We start from the raw sequence: 15,809 nt of genomic DNA, 5'->3' as shown, positions 1-15,809 counted from the left end.
CGGGAGTAAAGCCACCTTCGACCAATTGACAGCAGGACACGTCAGCTAATACAGCAACCCAACGGAGATGTGACTGACAGCCCATGATCATCTAGGGCCTGTCCCTCATTATCTGAGCTGATCATACTTACCAATAAAGCAATGTTGGAAATCTAGCTTAACAAAACAAAAAACAAATATGTATTATATAGCAAGACAATAGATCTGTCCACAAGAGCCAAAGGAGGTACTGGAACATGAGATAAAAAATACTATTCGTCAGATATTTGAGAATTAAAAACCAAACCAAAAAAAAAATAAAAATCAAACTTAGCTGCTTTTTGTGTGATAATGTGCCACATTTCCTGAGGGGAGGAATGTGTTTTGTTCTCACCAGTATGAGTAGGCAGTGGTTAGAGAGGTCCATATGATCCGGGATGGTGGAGAACACAGACAGGACCAGACAGCCAAACACCAGGATGAAGCTGCCAGGAATCAAGACAGAAAAATAGCATTGTTATTTCTAATTAATTGTTCCTGCAGCTGCGCCTTCAAATCCCTGAGCCACTGACTGACATGAAAACATCAGACTGATAAGGTCAATGGCACACACCTTGGGCTTAAGACATGCTCCAATGAGTGCAGGGTTGATCATGAGGGAGTAAGTGGAGTAGTAAGCAGAATATGAGCCTTGGCTTTGTGTGTGATCAGATCATTATCAGACCAAGTGCCAGTGTCTGGTCAGCTTAGTAACACTAATCTAAATGTCTGAACACCACTAGACGCACACACCAGGTTTCACCAGCCAGACACTTAGAGTAATAAAAAGGACTTTCCACATATACTGTACACACACATAGTATAAAAGTAGCAAGCTTGGTGATACACACACTCAGTCTCAATAAAAATGAATTTGTAATGAAAGTATTCATTATTGAACAATTCTTCAATTCAATTTAAAAATTCTTAATTGGATATCAAAAACAGTATTGTGTCAGCCACATTCTTCTTGTCATTCCCATAGTAAAGAATACTATGCACCATTTATGCATCATCACCAGGAAATGAGAAAGCTGAGAATACAGTACAATATACGCAAGTAATTTAGACCTTATCTTGAGCAATGAATAAGAAAAAATCCTGTTTAGGCCCCAAATAATTGCCTGTGATTTGGTGACCACAGCACATTAATTTACAACTGAACTCGAACACCTAGCCTTGTTACTCATAGTGCTAGGTTCCATAAGCATACGTTGTTCCACAACTAGTCTAACTAACAATTCTACAGAAATTATGCATGCTTCAAAGCTATTTATTCTGTTCGTGGCATTGTTGTCAGTTTATTTAAATGATAGTGGTTAGGTCTCAATTGTATTTTCATTGTATTTTTTAAAATCTCCATTCCTTCTTCTTCTTTTCTCTCTCTCAGAGGAGAGGAAACGGTAATTTGTGTGTCTGTGGTGGATCAGCAGTGACGTATGTGTGTAACAGCTGTTGCTGACTTCCCCTACCTGTTTAACTAATCACTCCTTCTCCATGTGTCTGAGAGGTATAGCCTATCTGCTCTGTCTCTTACCCTGAAAGCCAGACACATTGACCTAAAACTCACATCTTACTGGACAAACAACAAGGAAGAATATTTCCTCATGTTATTTCTTCTCCTCTAGCCACCCAAACACTATAATGCAAACTTTAAATCTAACATTTACAACCCCAACAGAAATTTATAGATCACCCAAATTTCCTTGTAATCCCCCTGTATTTCAACCATCACACACTCAAAGTTTCTTGGTTATCGTAGAAGGCTAAAAGGGCAAACACTTGTATTTTCTCCATATTGCCAAGTGTTGTCCCATATGTCCTTTATGTTCACTACAAATGTGTGGAACTCATGATGCAGCTCTGTTTAGTTTGGAGGTGCATATTAGACACCCACAGACACATGCAACTTTACACACACATCAACTGTGAAAAGAGTCCATTCTGAAGTCATTACTGCCTCGGTTTTACAGTAGATACACAAACTCACATATACTGTACAGGGGTGATCTCAGGGATCTCTCCTTGCACATAGTGTCAGAGGTGGAGGAAACTGAGCCGTGTGCTGGCCTAGTGAAAACAGTGCTGAAGGAAGGAACAGCTCAACAGAGCAGAGAGCCGTAGGTGAAGAACACGTCTCTGCACGCAGCTAGACAATGTGTGTTTTTCATTCCACACTGAGCATTGAGGCCACTGCGCCAGACTCCTGCCGACACACACCAGCCTCAATAGCCTGCACACCAGAAAGCACTTTCTCCCACTGATGCAAAACACAGCAGCGACCTCCAATTTTTAGCACTGCATCTGTGTGTGTGTGTGTGTGTGTGTGTTAGGACACTAGCTGAAATAAAATACATGGCTGTGTGTATATTGTGTGTGTTCTAGTTCTGTCCATGCAAGAATCTTTAAAAGAATGACAACATTAATAAAAAGAGTGACCAACAATTCACTCATATGCTGGACAAATACCAACTCACACTACATGGCCAGACAGGACACTAGAGGGCACTGTCACATTCTCTCTCTCTTTCTCACTCATTGCCAGAGAAGAGAAGAGAAGAGAAGAGAAGAGAAGAGAAGAGAAGAGAAGAGAAGAGAAGAGAAGAGAAGAGAAGAGATTACCAGATTATCTCATACCTCCGTGAACAGTCTTAAGGAGATAAATACATTAAGTAGGTTGACCACAGTCCAAAACCCATTATTGCCTGAGTTATAATGGCTGCTCTATTAGTTATTGTATGCTGTGTACAAGTAACCCACAGACATCTGGCTCTGATTTGGCCTGAGCTAACAGCCTTAGTCTGCTCTGTCTGAGAGGAAAGGTCTGGACACTCACTACTGTTTTCCTTGCAGCTGCAGCAGCCTGGTCCACACACTGTCTTACACATGGACCTGAGGTCAGTAGAAAAGCAGTAATGAGTGTTAAAGGTCTTTCGAAACAAGTCAGACTTATGGGTGGAACTAATGTTGTATGTTTTGCTTTCATTTCTCTTGTGAACTACAGCATTGTGTAATGAGGTTAAATAAAACAGTCAAGAGTTTTAAAACAATGCTGAGTGATGTGAAGAGATGACACTTTTTCATTCTGACCAGGATCAGAATATTAAAGACAATCTAGAAAACACAAGTCTTGGAAATTAAAACAAGTCTATCGTACATGGGGATCAACTAGTTAAGGCCTTAAAACAAACCAACCGGTGGACAAAAGCATATGGCATTAACCCATAACTACACAAATCAGAGCAGTTTTCATTGTACTGGGAAATGTGCTGCATGCTTGAAAGGATAAATTCAATCATTGCATATGGCTGTCATTGTAACTGTGCCTTGAACGGTAACTGATTTTAAGAAAAACAAAAACAAAGTGTTCTGAAGAAGCATCTATCAATTTCATGGGAACATGTTTAATCATGTTATCTTTGTCTTGCTCACTCTAAATGAGACTGGCTTTCAGCTGCCTTCACAAGAACTTTTCTAATTCATCAAAAATGCACTTCTTGCCTTTTGCTTCACTAGGAACAATGCACCAATAGACAACACACAACAAAGTAAAAATAACCGTCCAGTCATTAAAAGGTTCACCAGAGTCTTTCAACAGTACATACCCTGACATGACCATGCATCAGGCTTGAGCTGGGCGAGTTGTAAACTAATCTTGGTTGGCAGCTCACATCCAGATGTGTACAATACATTGCTATAAATGTATAAAGGTGCTGCACATCTATCTTGGGTTGGCATGCAGTCAATATGTGCACAGGTCTATCGGGTTAGCACAAAATAAAATACACTGCCCACAAATAAACTGTGACAGCAAAACAGCCATGAAGATCAGTGTGCTTTCTGACAGATGCCAAAAGCTTGAGAAAGGAGCCTTCATCCTTTCCGTCACTTAATACCCAGACAGTGAGTCTGCAACTGTAGTTCTGTAGCTCAGCCAAATACAGCTGAGGTCTTACTGATGCACGTATACTGCATCTAATGACATCCTTTTCAGGCTGAATAGATCTACAGCAACAGCATTCAACATCCTGACCTACCTTGGGTCTTTCAAAGTTTGAAAGATTCAAAAAACTTGAGTTGGATAGAACCACTTGGACACTATGGCACCAACTTTGAACTGCTGTTGTGGTGGTGGTTTTTTTTTAAACTTTGACATTTTTATTGTATATTTTTATATTTCTGTAAAGCTGCTTTGAGTCAATGTTCGTGGTTAAAAGTGCTATACAAATAAAACTGAAAAATTGACCTTTGGATACTTTACAAGGCCTTTCTTCATTTACATTTACAGCATAAATCAGACACTCTTATCCAGAGTGACTTACATTTTTTTATTTCAGTTTATACACCTGAGCAATTGAGGGTTAAGGGCTTTGTTCAGGGACCCTGCAGTGGCAACTGGGTGGATCTAGGATACGTACCAATGACCTTCCGATCAGTAGTCGAACACCTAAACCACTGAGCTGGTGAACTGGTTTTCCGCACACTTGTGTGTAAACTCTAGAGACTGTTGTGTGTGAAAATCTCAGGAGATGAGCAATTTCTGAAATACTCAAACCAGCCCATCTGGCACCAACAGCCATGCCACGATCAATCAAAATTCTCATCAAAATTCTGTGCTAAATATAGCAACCACAGCAGAAATATCACATAACTGAAATGGGAATCACATCACTGGGAGCCAGTGGAGTGAAATAAGAGGTATAACGTGTCTTTTAAATGACCAGACACTGCATCACATTTTTTTATCATCTGTAATCTAAACAGTGCAAGGTGGTAGTCTCACTCAACAACAATTCTGAGGACAAGACAGACACAATTGCACATGCATACACACTTCTAACTACAATATACATTTTATTTAAAAACTGTACTGTCTGCAGTTTATTCAGTAAAGAGGTCTTAATTAGCTAGGAGCAGAAAGCATTTCTCTTTTGTGTTTGTACTGTGCTCTCTTGAGTCGGCAAGACTTAGAGTGTGTGAGGGGTCAGTGACGTGAGAGGTCAGCGTTTTCCACAACCCTGCAGCCCGCTGTCATTATCACCTCTCTTTTTTCTTTTACAGGCAGGTCATGAACTCTCTCTCAATTGCATACACACGCACATAAATTTGGAGGTACTAAAAAAACAGGAGCAGAGAGAATAAGAGCGAGTGTGTGTGTGTGTGCCTGTGTGGTTTTGGATGTAAGGAGGGAATTGAAGAAAGATGCTAACTTGAAATCAAAGCCACTGCAAATGAATAAAGCCCTTAGATTTTTTTCCTCAGCAAACTCTGGTGTGTATGTTTCATAACAAGAAGTGTATGGTTTGTATGTAGATACTGGCATCTGCATAGATCCTGGTTCTCTAGGAAGCGTCTAAAAGAAATTTAGACTACCAGAAAGTGGAGTGGGGCCAGCCTCCTGTCTGCAGCATGAATAAATAAAAGGAAAAAAATGCATTCATACACATACAGTATATTGCAAAAAGTATGTAAACACCAGACTAATCACGTAATTAAGGCCGCGTTCACACTGCAAGTCTTAATGCTCAATTCGGATATTTTGCTCAGATCTGATTTTTTGTTTGGCTGTTCACATTACCTTTTAAAATGTGGCCTATATCAGATACCAGTGTGAACTGTTTGCTGTTTCAAACTGACCCGCATGCGCAAACGAACAATAACAATGACGTCGCACGCAGCACGCCGTTGCGCTAAAAAGTTGGCGAGGTTATGGAGGAAGTATTGTATCATCTGGTGCAAGCAAACATATCATGTAATGCTATAATGTGATGTATTCAATGCAAACATTATGAGCTGGTTCACGTAACCACTTTATATAACACTCTTAACACACACGTTACCAGTCACGTTTGTGTCACGTTTTCACCGGCGCAAAAAAAAAAAAAAAGGTTTCGCCGGCGCAAAAAGAAAAAAAAAAATTTTCGCCGCGCATAATTGTGACGAATGTCGATGTAGATTGACGTAAAAGTCGCATCAAATCCGCCTTGGCTGTTCACACTGCGGCCACATTGGAAAAGATCAGATTTGGGTCTGATTCAGGACCACATATGGAAGTGGCCCAGATCTGATTTGAAAAAATCAGATCTGGGCCAGATTTGAGTGTTCACACTACTCCTGAAGAAGTCTGACCTGGTCACTTGACCCCAGAAAAATCGGATTTGGGCCACTTTTACCTGCAGTGTGAACGTGGCCTAAGTGCCCTTTTCCTATTATGATAACCTCCACTTGTCCGAGAAGGCTTTGAAATAGATTGAGGAACATGGTTGTGGGGATTTGTCCACAATAGCATTGGTGAAGTCAGGCAGTGATGTCTGACAATAAGGCCTAACTTGCAGTTGGTGTTTTACTGTAGTTCATTCCAAAAGTGTTTAGTGTAGATGAGGAACCTTAGAAAACACACTCACTCTCTCACTCATTTTCTACCGCTTATCCGAACTACCTCGGGTCACGGGGAGCCTGTGCCATCTCAGGCGTCATGGGGCATCAAGGCAGGATACACCCTGGACGGAGTGCCAACCCATCGCAGGGCACACACACTCTCTCATTCACTCACACACTCACACACTACGGACAATTTTCCAGAGATGCCAATCAACCTACTATGCATGTCTTTGGACCGGGGGAGGAAACCGGAGTACCCGGAGGAAACCCCCGAGGCACGGGGAGAACATGCAAACTCCACACACACAAGGCGGAGGCGGGAATCAAACCCCCAATCATGGAGGTGTGAGGCAAACGTGCTAACCACCAAGCCACCGTGCCCCCTGTGCCCCCCATGGACATGTCATGCTGAGACACTCTTTTGATGGGACTCAGTTCCACTAAAAGAAAATTATAATGCTATAGCATACAAAGACATTTGATACAATTTTCTCTTTATGGCAAGAGTTTGAGGAAGACATACATTTATCATTATTATAATTATAATAATTTTTTTTATAAGTAGTAGTTATATTCTTATGCACACAACATACAAAAATACAAAAGAAAATATCAAAAGACAGGTGCAATGTATTTTAACTTTCATTAAATGTTTTTACTTAACTTTCAAACATTTTATCCCGTGTAAACTGACATTACAAAACCAAATCTAACTCCTCTGAGAGCAGTAGTGAAAGATCCCCAGAGAGATGTGTAGGAGAGGGATGTAAGTATACTGTACTGTGTTCATGATTCTGCTCTTAGCTGAGAAAAGCACAAGTTCCACATCACTCTGTTTTCCAGCCCAGCAACAGCTGCTCCTGTTTACATGCAATAGACTGTGTTTATATGCAACTGCACAGCAACTAAACATATCCACTACACAAACAATGTCTTGCACACTGCGCAGCGTGAAAGCATGGACAATTACACAGACAATATCATCACTGTGACACAGTTCCTGACCATAATATAATCTCTGCTTGTTTACAAACATTTACTTGAAAACAATCATCCTGATTTAAATGTAACAAACAAAACGACATTACAGTGTTAAATTTAGACGCGTCTCATTTTGCTGGGTGAGAATGTGTTTGGGTGTAAGTGGGACTATTTGTAGACTCAGCTGGAAGCTGATGGATGGGAAAATGACTAATATTCTAATACCTATGTAGTTTTATCTATCAGCAGTGCATTTGTAAAAGGAAATAAGCTGATTCTACAGCTATTTACAGAAATGTTGAGTGGATGTGATAACCTTACTAAAAACAGAGTTTAGACACCCAAGATGGTAATTTAATCACGGCTGAATGAAGTGTGTGTACACAGTACAGAATGAATACTATGAACACACAATATCTAAACATTTACACATCTGAAGAACAGCTGTGAGGAAAAGAGAGATTGTGGCTGTTGTATATGAAGGGTTTACACAACTGACATGACTTGTAAAATGAATTGTGAAAGTCTTTCCACTCTTCAGTACTTTAGCATCTGAACTAAATCAAACAGTATATTTGGGGGCGCAAAATAATTACAGCAGTTTCCTTAACACTAGAACAAACCTGAAACCTGTATGGAAATTATTTACGAAATAAACACCTTGCACTCACTCACTTCCAGTAAATTCCTGGTTGACAAAATCTCCTGGAAATTTGTCCTGGTCATAGTTGTAGTGGTCCAAATCAGGACTGAACCAAGAACCCTGTGAGGTGGCAATGCTACAATGCAATGCCACAATCTATTTACATCTGATTATTGTCAAACACATGGACTTTTTTTTTTTACCTTTTTGTTCAATGCTACATATCACCTACATATTAAGAGTAAGGCAATATATCATTCTGACTGCAAACATTATAATCAATATGCGATTGTGAATTAATGTTTAGCGAGTTTGCAAAATCATTTCATAGATTATTCTGTTATGGGCAGTTTGACTGTTTAGACCACTGTTAGAAATTTCAGTTGTTTTCAGTGAGTTAGATAATTTGGTTGAGTTCACTAATAGCCAAACATCTGCCATTTATATCTCTGGACAAAATTGGCTAGGTTTGAGTAAATATCTATCCATGTAACACACATGTGCATTAATGCCACTCTACATTTATAATGTATAATGATCTTTCCCCCGATACATTATCAAAAAGCAAGAACATCTGTATACAGTATATATATAACAATATATATATAATCTTACACAGCTTTAACTGTGCTTGCTTTTATATATATATATATATATATATATATATATATATATATATATATATATATATATATATATATATATATATATATATATATATCTGTATATATATATATATATATATATATATATATATATATATATATATATATATATATATATACACACACACACACACATACATATGTGTGTGCGTGTGAATCTGAAATGTTTCTTGTTTCCCAAGTGTGTCGTATTAGTTTATTTAAACAATTAATAGGACTGAATCTCTTGGTTTTGCCTGTGAAACATACATTTTGTTTAACTCCCTGACATTTCATATCACCTATTTTAACATCATTTATTTAGTTTAAAAATTATTCCTTATAGCATAGTTATAGCACTTTTATATTGACACTGGCCATTATAACAATTCCAGCTTGTAAATTGACTGAAATAAGAAACATTTTCATTTATATCATTTACAACATGGAGGCCTGGTGTTGTCCAATCAAAAATGGTGCTGTCCAGGGTACTGAAACTGTTCCCATAATGCCACAGCCATGTACCATTATTATTTTGTTTTCAAGTCTACATCGTGGAGTGTCATGAAAGAAGCACTGGGGTTTACCCCTAATATAAATCCTGAAATCCATTTCATTAATCAGCAAATTAATGAGAAGTTAAACTATGTAATGCTAAATATGTTGACAACTAAGCTGCTAAACATAATATCATGAAGCTGTATTTAATCTGACTGAACTAATAGAGCTCTGTGGCTCTCATCATAACTCCTCCGCACCAGCTCAGATGTGAGACACATTACACACTAGACGTTAAAGGAGTGTTGTTCCCCTGCAATCCCCCAAACACTTTTACAGAGGGAGGCCGCATCAAACCTCACGAATACAGCCAAATAAAACACTAAGGGAGCCCATAAAGCTCATCCAGCCCTGTGCTAACTGCAGACTTATTGCACTGTTCCGTCCACAAACACTCCTAATCCGTTCGCTCCTCTCTCTGCTCCACTCCGGCTGGCTGATGTAACAGTACAATGAGCTATTGCATGCTGCTCACTACTGGGTTTTGCACTCTGTCTTCGGGAGAACAGGCAGAAGACAGGATGTCCCCCTGCCAAGAGTCTATTAACTAATCCCCTGTTTATAAAGTCTACTTCAGTATCTTACAAGACTGATCGGCTAGATAAAACACAGGGTTTTATTTCTAAGCAACTACTTAACAAAACATGGTGCAGCCAAGGCATTCATTGCCCCCTGAACTCTTCCTGGGCAATAGTTCACTGGAGTGAATGCAAACACTTATTAAGCTTTTATCATCAATAATCACTCATTATAATTATTATGCTCATTACTCAAATAGAATAAATAACAACTGCACACAGTTTACTTCTGTTAAATACGTAATCTGACAAATATAGTGCTAGATTTGTACTCCTATTTTCATCTCTGATAATCAACAGCCACATTTTGGTACATCACATTTTGGTGAAGCAAACATCCATCAGGCTTTAAGCTATGGTAGTGCTTGTGTTTGTGTCATCTGGGCCAATTGTTAAAGTGTTGTTAAATCTATTTTTAGTAACATGAAGACGTTTGACAAGGTTCAAATTGTAGGTGATCATTATAACACGCTATCATGGAGTCATTGTTTAGTTTTAAAGTAGTTATTTTTACAGACAAAACATCTACAGACAAAATAGTACGTTCATTCCCAGTCAAACCACCTCTTTAACAATAACAAGAACAGCAACAACAACAAAAAAATGAAAAAAGACAAACAAAAGGAAAAGCAAGTTGTTGATTATTTGAGTGACAAAGGGACAAATACAATGATCCTCTTTGTAGGGAGAGTGTGAAAGACAAAGGGAGAGAAATGGACTAAACAGCAGGCTGAAGAGTTAGAGCCGTAATGATTCTTAAGAGCAGTCAACATCACCCGCGTGTCTGAGGAACAGGGCCAAATTTCCATGATGCAGTGCTGCTTGGCTTTGAAGGTGTGGGCCAGGAAACTCACTCTCTCCAACTCTTTCTCCCTCTTTCCCTCCTCCCTCTCTATCTTTTCCCTTTTGAGTACCATTAAGGAGAGTGGGAGTTAAAGGCACAAGCTCTTTTCCATGTGATGAGCACAAATCCTGTTCTAACAGGATCCAGACCTGGGGAAACTGGTGAGTTCCAGCAGCTGACAGGCTCCATAAACGCTGCTGGCATATGGGGAGACGGCAGCAGGTTCTCATCAAACCCCAAACACCCACTCCCTCAATGCACTCTCTCTTTCTCTTCCCTTCCACCACACTCTCTCGCTCCTGCTCCACATGGGTCTGCACCAACCAGATGTCAGCGTGTGTCTTCGCTACAGCCACCATGAGAGAAGACAAACACATTTAGGTGAAGGACAAGTGTAGCAGGAGAAGGAGTGGGTAATGTGACAGGCAGGTAGGAGGACAGGAAGACAAAACATAAAGAGAATTATTGGAAAAAAAAATCATGTGAGCCAGGGACATTCTGTGAACCATGTCTGCCTTACAGTGTCTATACTGAAATGAAGTCCCAGAAGGGGTGTTTGTAAGTATTCATATAATTCAATAAAAGAGAACAGATGTGTAAGTAGATGCTCACAATATCCTGAGTATGTGGAGCAATGAGTGAATCGAGGTCCTGTGGCTACTGCTGCTACTGTGCTGGGAATAAGTGTTTCTGCACACTGTAGCCTGGACTGTCTCAGCACTCAGGGCCTGGATAGGGGTTTAACAGACATGCAAGGTACAGGCACTGGATGAGGACAGGTGAAGAATGAGGAGAGAAAATGTAAAATTTGAAGAAAAGATACAGAGGAGAGGAGGACCAGAAACACCAGAAGTTAACATTCATCCCTCCTTAGCAGCTTCCTGAGAAATATATATATATATGGCTTAAGTTGCTTATGTGTGAATGTGTGACTTTAGGGACTTTTATGGCATTTGCCTGAGCGACTTACACCTATCTCATTTATATATCTGAGCAATTGAGGTTTTGCTCAGGGGCCCAGGAGAGATAGCTTAGTAGACTTGGGATTCAAACTCACAACCTTCCAACTGGCAGTCAAACACCTTAGCCACTAGGCAACCACATCCCCGATGTGTGTTTGAGAAAGAGGACAGAAAAAAGATACAGTGTTGGATGGCATTCTTAGCTTACTCAGTAAGTGCTTTGTCTCCATGTTGGTGTTAGTTATGCTCTTGGGAGGAGTTGGGTTCCTCTGAGATGGTGCAAGCGCTGCATTTTACTTTAAACACGTACTGTATATCACACTCGCTGCTAGACTATCTATGTCTGTCCCTGACTCACTGTCTCTGTTCAAGGAGCAGACAAGACTGCTGAGACAAAATCAATCAATGTATAGTTGTTTTGCAGAATACTGTACCCTGTCTGAGGACCTACAGAAGGTCTACTAGAAAGCAGAGTGTCTGCTGTGGGACACACTCTGCTGTTTAATGAGAGACAATGGAACTTCACCCAGCCACTATCCTCGCCTCTTATCCTCCTAATTCACTATTGGATTCCCATTGGATCAGACCAATCCAGTTCACCATACTATATTATCTAATGCTTCCATTACTGAAGTGATTCCACGGCTTATTGTCATATTGCTCTAGGTCCCAGTGCAAAAAAAGAAGATTTAACACCACTCTGTCTGTTATTCTGAGAAAGCTTTAAATTGAGGGACAAAGAACGTTTAACAATTTTCACTTTGTGGAAGTGAATGGCTAATTAGCAGATACAGACAATAAGGCTTTAACACCCAGAGGTAAAAAAGAAAAAAAAAAAAAGAGAGAATATCGTACATGTAATTAAAAATAACAATTTTTTAAACTTTCATCTGCACTCCACTGTTCACCAGAAAAACAATGATTAACTCAACAGGGAACAACTCTAACTCATGACGTAAATAGATAACAGGAATGAGTAAATGGGTGAAGGAAAGGTTTGATCATTGCCAAGGATATCTAAAAGACAAGATGTAGTTTAAATTCCTCCAGTCTTTATTTTTTTTTTACTCAGTCCTTTTCATAAACTATTTAATAAAACCTGATCAGAGTTAGTGGCTAATTTGAAAGAAATATGGAATGAAATGCGGTGAATTAAAAACAAACATTCTCTCTCCCAGACAGATGGGAATTTTATCCTTTATAAAGGCAGTAAACTCACTCACCCCAGAAAGTAATACTTTGACAGCCACACCAGGCAATACCTAACTCAATTTTCCTGGCAATTATGCAGTCTGCAAGCTTAATGTCCACACACACACGTGCGCACACACACGCACAAACACACAATGAGAGCTCCAACAGTGTGACATCGTCACTGCTGGCTGTGCTAGGTCAGACAGAACTCTCTAGTTGGCATAGGTAGAGACAGAGAGATAGACAAGAGCAGACCCAGAAAGAGAGGACTGTCATCTGACCAAATCACTTTCAGATAAATATCTCTTAGAAAGACAGATAGGTTAAACATGATGACATGTATACAGAGAGAATTAAGACATTAAGGGTTGTTCAATATAAACAGATTTTACATGGAGACTTGAGAGCTCTTGCTCTGACACAGAAAACACAAACTGCACATTTTTAATTGCTGCTATGTTCTGTATGCTCTCTGCTAATATTTCATGTATATTTTGTTGTAAATATGGAGCTCATTTTCACACTATGCTGTTTCCTTAATTCTCTTAATTTCACAGTTATAATATGTGCTCTATGTCAGGAAAAAAAACAAAAACTAATAACATAAAATTACACTAACACATGATGAATTTATGGCTGACAAGTCTCATATTGCTGCCGAGAGTTCTCGTGCTACTTTTCTAGTAATACTGTTTTTACTTGAGACACAGGTTGACAGTAAAAAGAGACACACACACACACACACACACACACACACACACACACACGTACGCACACACACACTTCCAACTATATAAACACTTTTCACTATCATCCCTTAGGACGTTGGCTTGTTATGACATTAATGATAATTTGAAGAAAAGCAGATGGACATAATGTGTCATCCTTGTATTGATGCTGTCCATGTAAGGTTACAGTAGTCAGACTCTATCCCTCTCCAAAGGTACGTTGGCACATACTCACAGACACACAACACATGTAAAACACTAAATCAACCAATTAAAAAAAAAGTGTATAACCTTGCCCCTACTGTTCTGGAGAGATTGCTTTCCTGCTCAAAGTGTGTGTGTGAGAGTGGGTGTGCCTTACAAGCATGTTTAGTGAACAGCATGTGTTGCAAAAGGAAATTGAGTCTACTAATGGAGCAGTATTGTAGTGTAGAACTACATGTTATTACATGCGCAATTAGGGCATGTGCATAGTAAATCTCCTTTCGCCTTCACACCACTTCACATAAAGGTTTACCCAAAGAGAGCCTATTAAGAGGCTGTTAAATCCACTCCAACACGCTCTGTTTTCCATGATAAATCAGGTTTGAACAGCTGTTTACTGTCTGAATTAATTCAGTCACAAACCGCTACACAAAAAGGCCTCAACCACAGAGTTGTAGCTGTGAACTCTAAAGCTCAGGTAAAGCCTTACCACATTTCTTCAGGCAAGAAAGCTTTCTATAAAACTGATCTGTAATGCCACACAGGCTTTTATTAGATTTTTAAAAGAGCGTCTCTTTATTCATGTACTGTATAATGTATAACCTGTGAAAAATGTATAACCTGTGCTCATCATTACCTTTAACATCTTTGACAATGGTTGTGATGTTTATCACGCTAACAAAAATAGAAAACTGTGGATGTCCTGGCTCTGCTTCCCTCGAGGTCCCTGGGCTCCACAGTGAGAAACATAACCCTAGACACTTAAAGCACAGGGAGTGTAAACTTACTTCATATGGAAGACAAGCAGAATGAATGTTCACAGTTGCTGTGCAAAAATAATGTGATATTATACAATAACAATGCGGGGTTACTGGGTAAATCTAGAAATCTAATGCATATCAAACAGCATTTTAAATCTTAAAGACGCTCTGTTGTGCCTCCCTCATGCAAGGCCTTGTGTTCAGATTTGTAAAACAGTTTGGACGCATCTCATAAACCTTTCAATCAGATTCCCTCCAAATCAGCTTGACTAGGTTAGTATAGGAAAACTAGGCAAGGAATTACATTACAGACAGCACCTCATTCCTCTCCAAATAACTTTTGCACAAACTAAAAAACACACACAAGCTGTCCACAAACCTTCACTGGGCCTTTTAAACACTTCTAGGTTATGGAGCTGTGTGAAAAATGCTGACCATTTAATTTACAAAAAGTATCTAATCAGAAATCTCTAGTGAGCAACTTACTGTTCCCTCCATCTGTCTATATCACAAACACATTAACATGTAAGCACTTTCAATATGCTTCAGGGTATGAAAATGTTCCAACAGGGGTTTGAAGGAAAGTGGGTTAGCCAATAAGAAGCTGGTCCCTTTTCTGCTTGCTTTCATGCACTCCTTTCTCAAGGAAAGGATAGAAGTACTGAGGGTCTGTTGCAGGTGCCCCTAAGTACTCTTTGGTCTAAAGATGTGCTGAAAGCTAGCTTGTGGTTTATCCTGCACTCAGCACTGGTTTCTTCTCTCTAACTGGATATTACTCATCCACTTGCTACAATCTTATCTTACATTTCTTATGTCAGATACCTTCTGGCACATGTAGCTGGCCAAGGAGCAACACACACACACACACACACACACACACACACAGTATGAGGCTGAACAAAATATAGGCAGTGAGAAATGTCTTTTTCATGTGTAAGGTCAGAGGAGAATAGCCAGACTGGTGTGCTGACAGAAAGGCTTAACTCAAATAACCACTCTTTACAACAGTGCTGAACAGAAGAGAATTCAGAATGCACAACATGTCAAAACTTGAAGTGGTTGAGCTAAAACAACAGAATACCTCATCATTCTCTGCTCCTGTCATCCAAGAACAGGAATCTGAAGCTACAGCAGGCAAATGCTCATCGAAACTGAACGGTTGAAAATTGAAAAGAGAAACAGAACAAACAAATACTGTAGATGCTTGTCCTGTAAGCATTTTCCACTGATTATCTTCTTTGCTAATAAATAGTCTGCTCAAATCGCAGTCTCAGTCGATAAGGGGAGCATAAGTGGGAGAAAGACAGAGAAAG

At 39.5% G+C, this 15,809-nt stretch overlaps 1 protein-coding gene across 4 annotated transcripts in view; it reads right to left on the bottom strand.

The window, feature by feature from the left end:
• The window catches only part of kcnq5a (potassium voltage-gated channel, KQT-like subfamily, member 5a), a 101,053-nt gene that overhangs the window by 26,312 nt on the left and 58,932 nt on the right, over nucleotides 1-15,809 (bottom strand). For 3 of the 4 annotated variants that reach the window (XM_060872608.1, XM_060872606.1, XM_060872604.1), the window contains exon 2: nucleotides 374-464. In XM_060872608.1, the coding sequence (XP_060728591.1) occupies nucleotides 374-464 (91 nt within the window). Of the gene's footprint in view, nucleotides 1-373; nucleotides 465-10,579; nucleotides 10,652-15,809 lie in introns of those variants that run through there. The other variant, XM_060872607.1, reaches the window with a different exon arrangement.

This window comes from Tachysurus vachellii, chromosome 6, assembly GCF_030014155.1.
Source record: "Tachysurus vachellii isolate PV-2020 chromosome 6, HZAU_Pvac_v1, whole genome shotgun sequence".
Taxonomy (NCBI): Eukaryota; Metazoa; Chordata; class Actinopteri; order Siluriformes; family Bagridae; genus Tachysurus; species Tachysurus vachellii.
Note: the sequence above shows the minus strand (reverse complement) of the source record. Positions and strands in the feature narration are given on the sequence as shown.